General features: G+C 36.8%; 1 protein-coding gene across 9 annotated transcripts in view; it reads right to left on the bottom strand.

Moving 5' to 3' along the window:
* Positions 1–12,378, bottom strand: part of BTRC (beta-transducin repeat containing E3 ubiquitin protein ligase) — a 183,108-nt gene that overhangs the window by 79,404 nt on the left and 91,326 nt on the right. For 5 of the 9 annotated variants that reach the window (XM_055424823.2, XM_055424829.2, XM_055424824.2 and 2 more), the window contains one exon: positions 2,910–2,987. The exons of the other annotated variants lie outside the window; for them this stretch is intronic. In XM_055424823.2, the coding sequence (XP_055280798.1) occupies positions 2,910–2,987 (78 nt within the window). The remainder of the gene's footprint in view (positions 1–2,909; positions 2,988–12,378) is intronic. 9 annotated transcript variants of the gene reach the window in all.

The raw sequence follows: 12,378 nt of genomic DNA, 5'->3' as shown, positions 1-12,378 counted from the left end.
TTTCAATATTTTTTCTGCTAATGTCTTTGTCAAGTCTTAGAATTATGGTTATGGTAACCTCATAATACAAGTTAGGGAGTGTTCTTTTCTACCCTGTTTTCTATTTTGTTGTTATTTATTCCTTAAATGTTTGATAGAGTTCACCAGAAAACTATGTGGGCCTTTTGATAATTCAGTTTTTTCAACAGACATAGGGCTCTTCAAATTTTGTTTCACCTTGTTTTGGTATCAGTAAGTTGTGTTTTTCAAGAAATTGGTCCATGTCATCAAAGATGCCAAATTTTTGGTATAAAGTTATTTATAATATTCCCTTTTACCTTTTTAATGTAAGAACTGTAGGGGTAATACTTCTTTCAGTTCCTCTAACAGTTAAATAACTCTAAATTAACAGGCAGTGTTCATATCCTATCAACAATGATTAAACTATATTTTAGAATAATATATATAAGCTCTAAAATTAGTTTAAAACAACACTAAATTTATTAGAACATAACAGTATTTTAAAATTAGTGGTTAAAGAGTGGTAAACCACATTAGAAATAGTATGCAAAAGAATCTCAAGTTAAGGTACTAGGCCACATGATGCAAATCCTACATATAGATCTGAGGTAAAAGGCAGCTCTGACACCTTTTTATCTATATAACTTGACTAAAGGAGGGGTAGGGAGAGCAAATAGCATTTCGTTATTGTCCTATGCATAGAGAAAAGAGGGCGTTTAAACAGCTTCTATATATCCTACATTAAAAAACTCAGTGATGGGGTAATCAAGTTCAGAGCAGTCCTGGACAGCTGCCCTGTGACCCGCTTGTATTGACCCCTGTTATTCATCACTCATCCCTAAGACTGAGAGGGCAAGCTCCTAGGGAGTGACCACCACAATAGACAGACACAAGCCAACAGTAATCTGGTTCCAGCAAAAAACCAGATGGCACTGCAATAAATTTACAAATCTGCATTCATGGGGCTGTTAAAACACCCAGAAGCTAAAAGACTCTGAGGGCCCCAGGAGGATCTCTTACTTCCCCATTTCTAAAGGCCATTTCTCTTTCCAAGAACACTGAGTTCATGCTCTTCACAAAGAGAATAGAGATAAAACCCTTTACAAAGAAAAGAGGGGGGAAAGCCTCCTGACCTAATTAATCTCCAGAGCTTGGGTCTCAACACTGAATGACAGATATTAGAAAAATAATTTTGGAGTACTAGGAGGATAAAAACAAAACTAAAAAACGGTTGTTAAAGCACATGGGGTAAAGAGAACCTGCTAAAAAAGCAATGAAAAAACAAACATTAAATTTTTTTCAAACACTGCACAAAACAGATCTTGCAAGTAGAAAATGATTCAATAATGTATGCATTTATTTTTTAAATGAATCAGATTAGTCCCATGTGTGACCTGCTGGTCCATCTGTATGTGCTGGACTTAATAGGCACGATTCTCTCTCTTGCTTCAGTTTGAAGTATGAGAGAGATAAATTTAGTTTAATTTTCAACAGATCAGCCTATCCATTTTCCAAATGGACCATCTGGATCAGCCTATTAAAATTAATTTATAACTTTGCAGAGTGAAAATTCGTTTGTTAGCTTAAATAAAGTTGCCAAAACTTTTTGTCATGTCATTGTTTTCTGACAGTTGTTTCTGTATAGTGGGCAGAGTGTTTCCACTTCCAAATTTATCTTATTCAATTTCATCCTATATATTTAGATTTATAGATCAGGTGTTTATCTCCAAGAGTTAAAGCTCTAATTGAACAATATCAACGCTTGATGATCATCTGGCTATTTAACAAAGCTTCCTGAACTGATTCAATTCTACTTACAATTATTTTTATAAAAAAAATTTGCATCCAAAATTGTTTAATATAAATAAAAGAATGATGTGTCACAATTTCAACTACTTTTCCCCTAAATTAACACTGTCTACAGACTAGAGGGCTGAAGTAAAAATGCTTTGGCAACACTGAGCTCTTTCAAATCACTGACTTGCTAATTAAACAAGTCATCAAATCTATCTTGGCCTCCATTTTCTTCATCTATAAACTGGAAATCATATCTAGCAACTTTACATGGTTCTTGCGAGGGTTAAATAAAATTAATTATCAGGTTCACAGTGGGTGCTCAACAAATATTCAATCTCTTCTCCTTTTTCTTAGAATAATGCCATAGATGCAAGTAAATTAAAATTATTTTTACTACTGCTGGTGTTCATCTACTCCAATTTTATATTTAAAATGAATATTTATGCATACCTATTCTCGGCAACACTGTAAGAACTTGTTTTTGCTGCCAGTGGGAGATGGAAGATGTTAGAGGTTGCTACAGGCAGTAAGAAGAACCAATTTTTTGACCAATGTTTTTCAACATTTTAGTTTTTAAAAACAGAGCACCACAGAATTGAACTTTCAAAGAAAAATGTATTACCTTTGAGGAGTAGGGGCACTGTGGTGAGTAAAAAATATTTTAAAGTTGTCATTAATATTGGCCTTTACTTCCAGAAAAAGTAAACAAATTTGCTCAGACTTATAGAAGCTAACTTCATTACCGGTAGATCCCTTTTGATTTTTATTATTTTTTAGCGTATGAAGAATCTTAATAGAAAAGTAAGGTTTAAACTATTCTACTATCTGCATTTAAGATACATTTCAAGTTATTTTTCCCTGAATAAGAAAACTTTCCTTTGATTTCGTTTTCACTACCTGTAAACAACTGACTGCCCTGTACTTGTACACCTAGGATATTTTTTAAATGACTGGGAAAACAATGTTAACTGATTGAAATTGATGGCTTGAGAGCCAGACCAACTTCAGAGTATTCTTAATTTAAGCTCCAGTACTTAACAAATGGCAAATTGAGGGTTTCCTGTCTTTTGTTTTGTTGTTGGTAGCTTTTTAAGTAAGACTGAATTTCATACCTGTCTAAGTGAATTCTTCTCTGGTATTATCTTCCTAGGGGGTTCGCCATTATTACAGTCTTCTCTCTCTGAGGAATTCTGTGAAAGAAAGTAAGCTTTAATTCAGTTCTCATTATCTTCAATCTTATTCTGTGGGAGTAAACTGAATTACATTTCTAATTCTGTAAGCTAGAATACCGTGTATATTTATGCATTTGTTCATATGAAGATTTATATACATATAGACATACACTTATGTAAAGGAAAACATATGCCCATGTATATAAATAAATGTATGTAGGGACCTAGGTGGGAAAGTATTTCATCTATATTTAAGCACTGCCCAGCAGATCATATTCATTATAAGTCTAGTCTATCATTCTTTGAAAATGCAGGTTGGCACTGGACATGAAAAAGCTCTAGTCTATACTTAGCTGATAACAACTTAAGCCAGGATTACTGCCTTCTCTTAAATAATTAGTTTAAACCATAGTAAAGTTTGATTGGTCCAAGTTCTCAAAGTCAGATCCTAAAAAAAATTTAGTTATTTCTCTTCCTCTCTTCTCAGATTTGATTTTATTAAAAATAGTGCTTAGTTAGCTCAAAGCAATAAAATTTAATCAGGGTTTAACAGTTAAAATCCACTCTTGCCACTATAAACTCAAATAGCAGCTGCTGCTGCTAAGTCACTTCAGTCATGTCCGGACTCTGTGTGACCCCATAGACGGAAGCCCACCAGGCTCCCCCGTCCCTGGGATTCTCCAGGGAAGAACACTGGAGTGGGTTGCCATTTCCTTCTCCAATGTGTGAAAGTGAAAAGTAAAAGTGAAGTCGCTCAGTCGTCTCCGACCCTTAGCGACCCCACGGACTGCAGCCTACCAGGCTCCTCCATCCATGGGATTTTCTAGGCAAGAGTACTGGAGTGGCTTGCCATGCAGCTAGAAGACCCTAAAATGTCAATGAGATGTTTAATACTTAAAAAGAGGGAAATAACAATTCAGTTAGAAGCAAGTTCAGAGTTCTAAATATCAAGAGTAAAAAGGCAACCCATAAAATGGGGGGAAGATTGCAAATTCTCTGATAAAGAATTAACATCCAGAATATAGACAGATGTTGTAAAAACTCAACAACAAAAAACAGAACCACCTGATTCAAAAGTGGATGAAGGACTTGAATAGACATTTACCCAAGAATATATACAAATGGTCAACAAGCACATGAAAGGATGTTCAGTATCACTACTCATTTCACAAATGAACAGCAAAACTACAAGGTACCACACATTCATTAGGTAGGCTACTATCAAAAACAAACAAGCAAAAAATAACAGGTATTGATGAGGCTGTTGAAAAACTGGAACTTTCATGAATCTTTGGGGGGAATGTAAAATGGTATATTTGCTATGGGAAACAGTATGGTTTCTCAAAGAATTAAAAAAGCAATTACTATATGATCCAACAATTCCACCTCTGAGTATACATACTCAAAAGAACTGAAAGGGGAGTCTTAAAGAGATATTTGTACATCTGTGTTTGTGGCAGCATTATCCACAACAGCTAAAACATGGAAGCAATGCAAGTGTACGCTGATGGATGAATGGTTAAGCAAAATGCAGTATATACTTACAAAGGAATAATATTCAGCCTTAAAAAGGAAGGAAATTCTGACACATACCACAACACTGCTGAATCTTTAAGACATTATGCTAAGTGAAATAAGCTAGTCATAAAAAGATAAATACAGTATAATTCCACTGACATAACACACTTAAGAGTGTTCAAAATCATACATACAGAGGTAGAATGTTGGTTACCAGGGGCTGAGAGAAGGAAGGAATGGGGAATTATTGTTCAACAGGTAGAGTTTCAGTTTAACCAGATGAAAACTGTTATGGAGATGAATGGGGGTGATGGTTGCACAACATTATGAATGTATTTAATATCACTGAACTGTATACTTTTAAAATGGTTCAGTTCAGTCACTCAGTTGTGACCGACTCTTTGCGACCCTATGAATCACAGCACGCCAGGCCTCCCTGTCCATCACCAACTCCCGGAGTTCACTCAAACTCATGTTCATCGAGTCGCTGATGCCATCCAGCCATCTCATTCTCTGTCGTCCCCGTCTCCTCCCGCCCCCAATCCTTCCCAGCATCAGTCATTTCCAGTAAGTCCATTTTTCGCATGAGGTGGCCAAAGTGTTGGAGTTTCAGCTTTAGTATCAGTCCTTCCAATGAACACCCAGGATCGATCTCCTTTAGAATGGACTGGTTGGATCTCCTTGCAGTCCAAGGGACTCTCAAGAGTCTTCTCCAGCACCACAGTTCAAAAGCATCAATTCTTCGGCGATCAGCTTTCTTCACAGTCCAACTCTCACATCCATACATGACCACTGGAAAAACCATAGCCTTGACTAGATAAATTTTATGTGTATTTTACCACATTAAAAAACAACTGAATGATTCTGGAGAATGGCACTGAACATGTATATTATCATATGTGAAACGAATCGCCAGTCCAGGTTCGATGCATAATACAGGATGCTTGGGGTTGGTGCACTGGGATGACCCAGAGGGATGATACGGGGAGGGAGGTGGGAGAGGGGTTCGAGATGGGGAACACATGTACACTCGGGGCAGATTCATGTCAATATATGGCAAAACCAATACAATACTGTAAAGTAATTAGCCTCCAATTAAAATTTTAAAAAATAAAAAATAAATAAAATTTTAAAAACTGAAAAAAATCTGGTAATCAACACATGTAAATCACTATCTGCAAGGCAAAATACAGAAAACTGAAATACACACTATTTGGGCTCTATTTTCCACAATTACATATATGAGTGTATGCTAAGTCACTTCAGTCGTGTCTGACTCTTTGCAACCTTGTGGACATAGCCCGCCTGGCTCCTCTGTCCGTGAGATTCTCCAGGCAAGAATACTGGAGTGGGTTGCCATGCCCTCATCCAATTACGTGTGTAATGTCAATATTTTAGAAAGTGCAGCTGATTTACTCATTATATTACATATATTCATCATATTCTAACTGAGGAGTTACTTTCAGATCTAAAAATTATATCCAACATGAGTTTACCTGAAAAATTTCACACAAGTATGAAATTGAATACAGGATCATAATGATGTTTTAAACTTAGTATACATTTTTTGCATTTTGTACCAAGAGGCCCTCTATGGCTAACATCTGTGTGCCTTCTGTGTCACACCTTGATAGGCCAGCACACTAAGGTGTTCCTTCTGGCCAGAAATCTTTTATGAGGTTTAACTTGATATTTTACATTTGTAATGATCACTTTACATTAAAGGTCCCTAAAATCAATACAAAGAAAAAGAAAAAAATGTTACAGGCTAGGGCTAGAGGCTCAATAACTTCCGAATTCTAACTGCTTTTACTCTCCTATACAAATGAACTGTATTCAATTAAGCCAGTATTCAATTTTAAACTTATAATCTCTAAGTTAACTACTTCCCAGTCCATGAAGTTACACACTCTCCTTTAAATAAAATACCATTTCAGATCACCTAAACCTGTTTAATTCAATGTAAGGTCCTATATTTCAAAATTAATTTATTTTTTTAATGTCATCATAATAAAGTTGGAAGCTTAACTACTTTCTGGTGAAAGTCTGTTATACTGAAGACATTATAAATCACATTTTTACTCTACAGGTGGCTTGGGATGAAACAAAATTGATGGCAAACTCTCTACACTAAATTACATAGCAAAAAAACCTGTGATCTTAACCTAATGCGATGAGTCAGTTCAGTTCAGTTGCTCAGTTGTGTCCGACTCTCTGTAACCCCATAGACTGCAGGACGCCAGGCTTCCCTGTCCATCCGTGATGCCATCCAACCATCTCATCCTCTATCGTCCCCTTTTCCTCCTGCCTTCAATCTTTCCTAGAATTAGGGTTTTTTCCAATTAGTCAGTTCTTCGAATCAGGTGGCCAAAGTATTGGAGCTTCAGCTTCAGCATCAGTCCTTCCAATGGATATTCAAGACTGATTTCCTTTAGGATTGACTCGTTGGATCTCCTTGCAGTCCAAGAGACTCTCAAGAGTCTTGTCCAACACCACAGTTCAAAAGCATCAATTTTTCGGTGCTCAGTGACTATCTAGCCCAAATCAGCAATTTTCTTCCTCCTGACCCTCTATTTTTTCTGATTTAGATGGGAAACTATTGAGTGAGCATTATAAGAATGTCTAAGGTATTAAAAGATGAAGGGAGCTAAAGGATGATTACTACCTTAGAGGAGAACACAGAGCTGAAGAGGAGTTCCTTTCCCTTCTCCATCCCATCAGGGCAAAGGATATATATATTATTTATTTTGTTGTAAAAAAAAAAAAAAAAGGTAACTTTAACATTAACAAGCAGGAAAAGGAGAAAAACACTGTTATAGCTAGTTCTTTTTTAGATAGTTTAACCCAACATTTTTTGCTCTTTTTCTCCACTTCTTTTAATCATTTTTTACTTTTACTGGACCATCCACCATGAGAAAACAATACAAAAAATTCAATTATGTTGTTGCTTAAAACAGAGGTAGTGACATTAAACAGTCATGTTACCAGGAGCAAGGAGTAAAGTACCCTCCTCAGAGTGAAGAGGAGAGCCAGAAAGCCAGTGAATAAGAAATCAATAGCTCTACAGTCTTGAGGATGGCCAGGAATGATTAAACAGCCAACATACCTGACAGTCACCTTGGTGGTTCTCAAAGACTGTGCTCTCCAACATCACCCAGTGCAGTAGCACAGTTATTCCTTGTATCTTTAACTATGATGCATTCCAATAAGCAATATTCACAACTGCCCTTGGTCATTTCAAGCTAAATTATGTCCAATCAAGCTAAATTAAGTTCTACTTATGGGTAACTAAAAGATGCGGGTAAGACTCATCATGCAAATTCAGTTCAGTTCAGTCGCTCAGTCGTGTCCGACTCTTTGTTACCCCATGAATCGCAGCACGCCAGGCCTCCCTGTCCATCACCAACTCCCGGATTCACTCAAACTCATGTCCATCGAGTCGGTGATGCCATCCAGCCATCTCATCCTCTGTCGACCCCTTCTCCTCCTGCCCCCAATCCCTCCCAACATCAGGGTCTTTTCCAATGAGTCAACTCTTTGCATGAGGTGGCCAAAGTATTGGAGTTTCAGCTTTAGCATCAGTCCTTCCAATGAACACCCAGGACTGATCTCCTTTAGGATGGACTGGTTGGACCTCCTTGCAGTTCAAGGGATTCTCAAGATTCTCCAACACCACAGTTCAAAAGAGTGAGAAAGTTGGCTTAAAGCTCAACATTCAGAAAACTAAGATCATGGCATCCGGTCCCATCACTTCATGGCAAATAGATGGGGAAACAGTGGAAATAGTGGCTGACTTTATTTTTCTGGGCTCCAAAATCACTTCAGATGGTGACTGCAGCCATGAAATTAAAAGACGCTTACTCCTTAGAAGGAAAGTTATGACCAACCTAGATAGCATATTAAAAAGCAGAGACATTACTTTGCCAACAAAGGTCCGTCTAGTCAAGGCTATGGTTTTTCCAGTGGTCATGTATGGATGTGAGAGTTGGACTGTGAAGAAAGCTGAGCGCCAAAGAATTGATCATACAAATTAGCAGGTGACAAATAAGAGGGTAATCACATAATCTCAAAATATTTCTACATAAGATACTTAATAATTACAAAAGAAAAAACAGCCTCACAGAAGAGGGATCTGGTAGAAAATACCTTAACATTATGTGCCTCTTGATATGATATACTGAGAAGAACACATTATTACTTCTGAGGTAACCTTGCCCAAAACATATAACCTCAATCTGCTCATGAGAAACAACAAACTAGCCTTAATCGAGGGAAATCTTAGAAAATTTCTAGTCTGTACCTAACAAAAAAGCGTCAAGGTCATAAAATACAAAGGAAGACTAAGGAACTGTTACAGGTTAATGAAAACTAAACAGACAAAACTGAATGTAGCCTGTGATCTGAAGTTATTTGGTGGGGGGAGGAGCTGAAATAAAATTGATGGTAAACTCCTCTGCACTGAATTATACAGTGAAAAATAAGTGATCTGAGCCTGACAGGGTGAGTAAGGACTATCGAGCCCATATCCACAATTTTCTTTCTTCTCCACCCTTTACTTCATCTGTTCTTGATAGGCATTATTGAGTGGGCATTATGACATAAGGTTTGTATAAAGAACAATATTAGAATTATTGGAAAAATTTGAAACAAGTCTACAGATGAACTAATAACATCATATCAATGTTAATTTACTGATTGTTTCTCCACTTTTAAAATTAAAACGTGGAAAAAAAAATTTTTTTTTGGTGTATAGTTCTATTGAGTTCTGAAAAAAGCATAAAGTTATATAACCACCACCACAATCAAGATGTAAAGCAGTTACATTACCTTCCAAATTCCCCTTGATATAGTCAACTCCTTTCCCTAGGGATCACTGATTTATTTTTTGTCTCAATAATTCCGTCTTTTCTAAGGCATCATACAATGAATCATATAGTATGTAATTTTTTGAGTCTGTCTTCAGACTAACATAATAAATACATTCATTTGTGAGATTCATTTGTGTTCTTTCATATTTCAGCAGTTCTTTCCTTTTTATTGGCAAGTAGTAGCACTGTATGGATGTACCAAAGTCTGTTTATACATTCAACTTCCTGACTTCAACAGTCTGTACTGGGGTTATTTTATTTTTTAAACTGAAGTATAGTTGATTTACAGTGTTTCAGGTATACAGCAAAGTGATTCAGCTATACATTTATATTTACTCTTTTTCAGATTCTCTTCCATTACAAGTTATTATAAGATATTAACTATAGTTCCTTGTGCTATATAGTAGGTCCTTATGTTTATCTATTTTATAATATGGTAGTAGTATTAATCCCAAATTCCAAATTTACCCCCCCTTCCCTCTTGGTAACCCTAGGTTAGGTTTGTTGTCTATGTTTGTGAGTTTATTTTTGTCTTGTAAATAAGTTCATTTGCGTCATTTTACTGTGGTTATTTAAAAGAATGTCCTTGGTTTTAAAAACATACAATTAAAATATTTAGGGGTAAAAGGACATGTGTCTGCAACTAACTTTAAAAGAGCTCAGAAAAAGTAATAACTAAATTATGTTAATATATACGTGTGCATGCAAAGTTGTTTCAGTCATGTCTGACTCATTTGCCAGGTTCTTCTGTCCATGGGATTCAGCAGGCAAGAATACTGGAGTGAGCTGCCATGCCCTCCAGGGGATCTTCCCGACCCAGGGATTGAAGGTGCACCTCCTGCACTGCAGGCAAATTCTTTGCCACTCAGCCACCGGGGAAGCCTGTTAATATATATGTGTATGCCTGCAATGGACTGCAAGGAGATCCAACCAGTCCATCCTAAAGGAGATCAGTCCTGGTTGTTCATTGGAGGGACTGATGTTGAAGCTGAAACTCCAATACTTTGGCCACCTGATGCGGAGAGCTGACTCATTTGAAAAGACTCTGATGCTGGGAAAGATTGAAGGCAGGAGGAGAAGGGGACAACAGAGGATGAGATGGTTGGATGGAATCACCGACACATGGGTTTGGGTGGACTCCGGGAGTTGGTGATTGACAGGGAGGCCTGGCGTGCTGCAGTCCATATCCAAACTTATATCCAAATCAACATATCCAAATTTAAAGCACTCTTTACCATTCTCACCCATTTTATGCTAGCTCTTTCCTTCTCAACCTTCTATCCCAGACAAATCCTCAGAGTCAGTTTTTACTCATCCCTCCCATCCCCACTTTTCTTTTTTTCTTTGGGGTTGCAAAGAGTCAGACACGACTGAGCGACTGAACCAAACTGAACTGAATGCCTGCAGTATGGGAGACCTGGGTTCGATCCCTGGGTCGGAAAGATTCCCTGGTGAAGGAGCTACCCACTCCAGTATGCCTGGAAAATTTCATGGACTGTATATTCCATGGGGTCGCAAAGAGTCAGACACAACTGACTGACTTTCACTTCACTTCACTTCATGTATAAATAGAGATCAAGCAAATCTGTTGACATATGGAGAATCTATGTAGAGTATAAGGGGATTTTATTTATTAACTTTTCTGTACATCTGAAATTATGTCAAAATAAAAATTAACCAAACAGTGAAATCCAGAAGAAAACATGTTAATAAATGGAAAAACGGAAGTCAGATAAATGAAAAATAAACTGAGGGAAAAAATTCCTTCAATAAAAATAAAAGTTGTATTTTACCACTTAACCTTGAGCCAACTAGAAAAACCTGACTGCTCAAAATAGCTCCTTCACAATGCTCAGATGGAACATTTCATTATAGCAAATTATTTGCAGAATATATGTGTAGTCCTGGAGTAACAATAGTGTATAAATATTAGCATTAAAATATTTCTGTAAAAGATACTATATAACTTTTACCTTTTATATTAACTTGAATATTTATGCCTTAACCCAGCATTCACTAGTTTAGAATTTTTAAGGGCACAATATAAGCCTCACTGACAACTTTGAATTTAACTTCAAACTGGAAGCATTAGTTATAACACCTGCAGACATGCAGACCTGGTAACAGAAATTTGGTAGGTAAAACAGACTTGGTAGGTAAAAATCAAATGATATACTACTAAAGCTCATGTGTTAGATCTCAGGGATGTTATATATTTTGGATAAAATGTTTCCAGAAGTAACCTGGAGGTGAATAAAAAAGAAAACAGCAATCACATTAAAAAAAACTGTCTCAAAATCAACATATCCAAATTTAAAGCACTCTTTACCATTCTCACCCATTTTAGGCTAGCTCTTTCCTTCTCAACTTTCTATCTCAGACAAATCCTCAGAGTCAATTCTTACTCATCCCTCCCATCCCACCCTCCCATCCCACTTTTCTTTTTTTCTTTAAATAGATTGAAGCCAATTTTAGGTCTTCAATTTTTCCTTTGAGTCATGTATTTTAATAGAGCTAACCTTAGTTTTGCATTTTACTCAAGTCTAGACCACCAATACCTCTTATCAGTGTTACTACTGTTGAGATCACCTTCTGGCCTCCTTGCCTAAATATGTATCTGCTCCATTTCATATACTACTGTCAGAATCATTGTTCTAAAAACACTACTCCCCTGCTAAAAACCTTTTATTGCTCTCTGTCACCTACAGGATAAATCCAAACTTCTTAGTACAGATAGCATCCACAATTAGGCCAATTAACCTTTCCATTAAAGTCTCCTGCACCATTTACATGTTACTTATCATTCTCCAAAATAAGAAAAGCACTCAAATTAGCGCTTTATTTCTATTTGGAAACATTGTTTTGTTTCTCTATTATATCTCTGTATGAATAAGCTTTCCACCGGAACCTTGCACTGTAGGTTTCTTCAGGACAGGGCCCAGTGTCTTTTTCCCCTCCACTTTCCAGTAGTTGTTGTTCAGCTGCTAAGTCATATCTGACTCTCAGTAACTCCATGGACTGTG

Source organism: Moschus berezovskii, chromosome 12 (genome assembly GCF_049115385.1).
Source record: "Moschus berezovskii isolate FMDL1 chromosome 12, NW_MosBer_1.0, whole genome shotgun sequence".
In the NCBI taxonomy this organism is placed as follows: domain Eukaryota; kingdom Metazoa; phylum Chordata; class Mammalia; order Artiodactyla; family Moschidae; genus Moschus; species Moschus berezovskii.
This window is presented reverse-complemented; position numbering and strand designations above follow the sequence as displayed.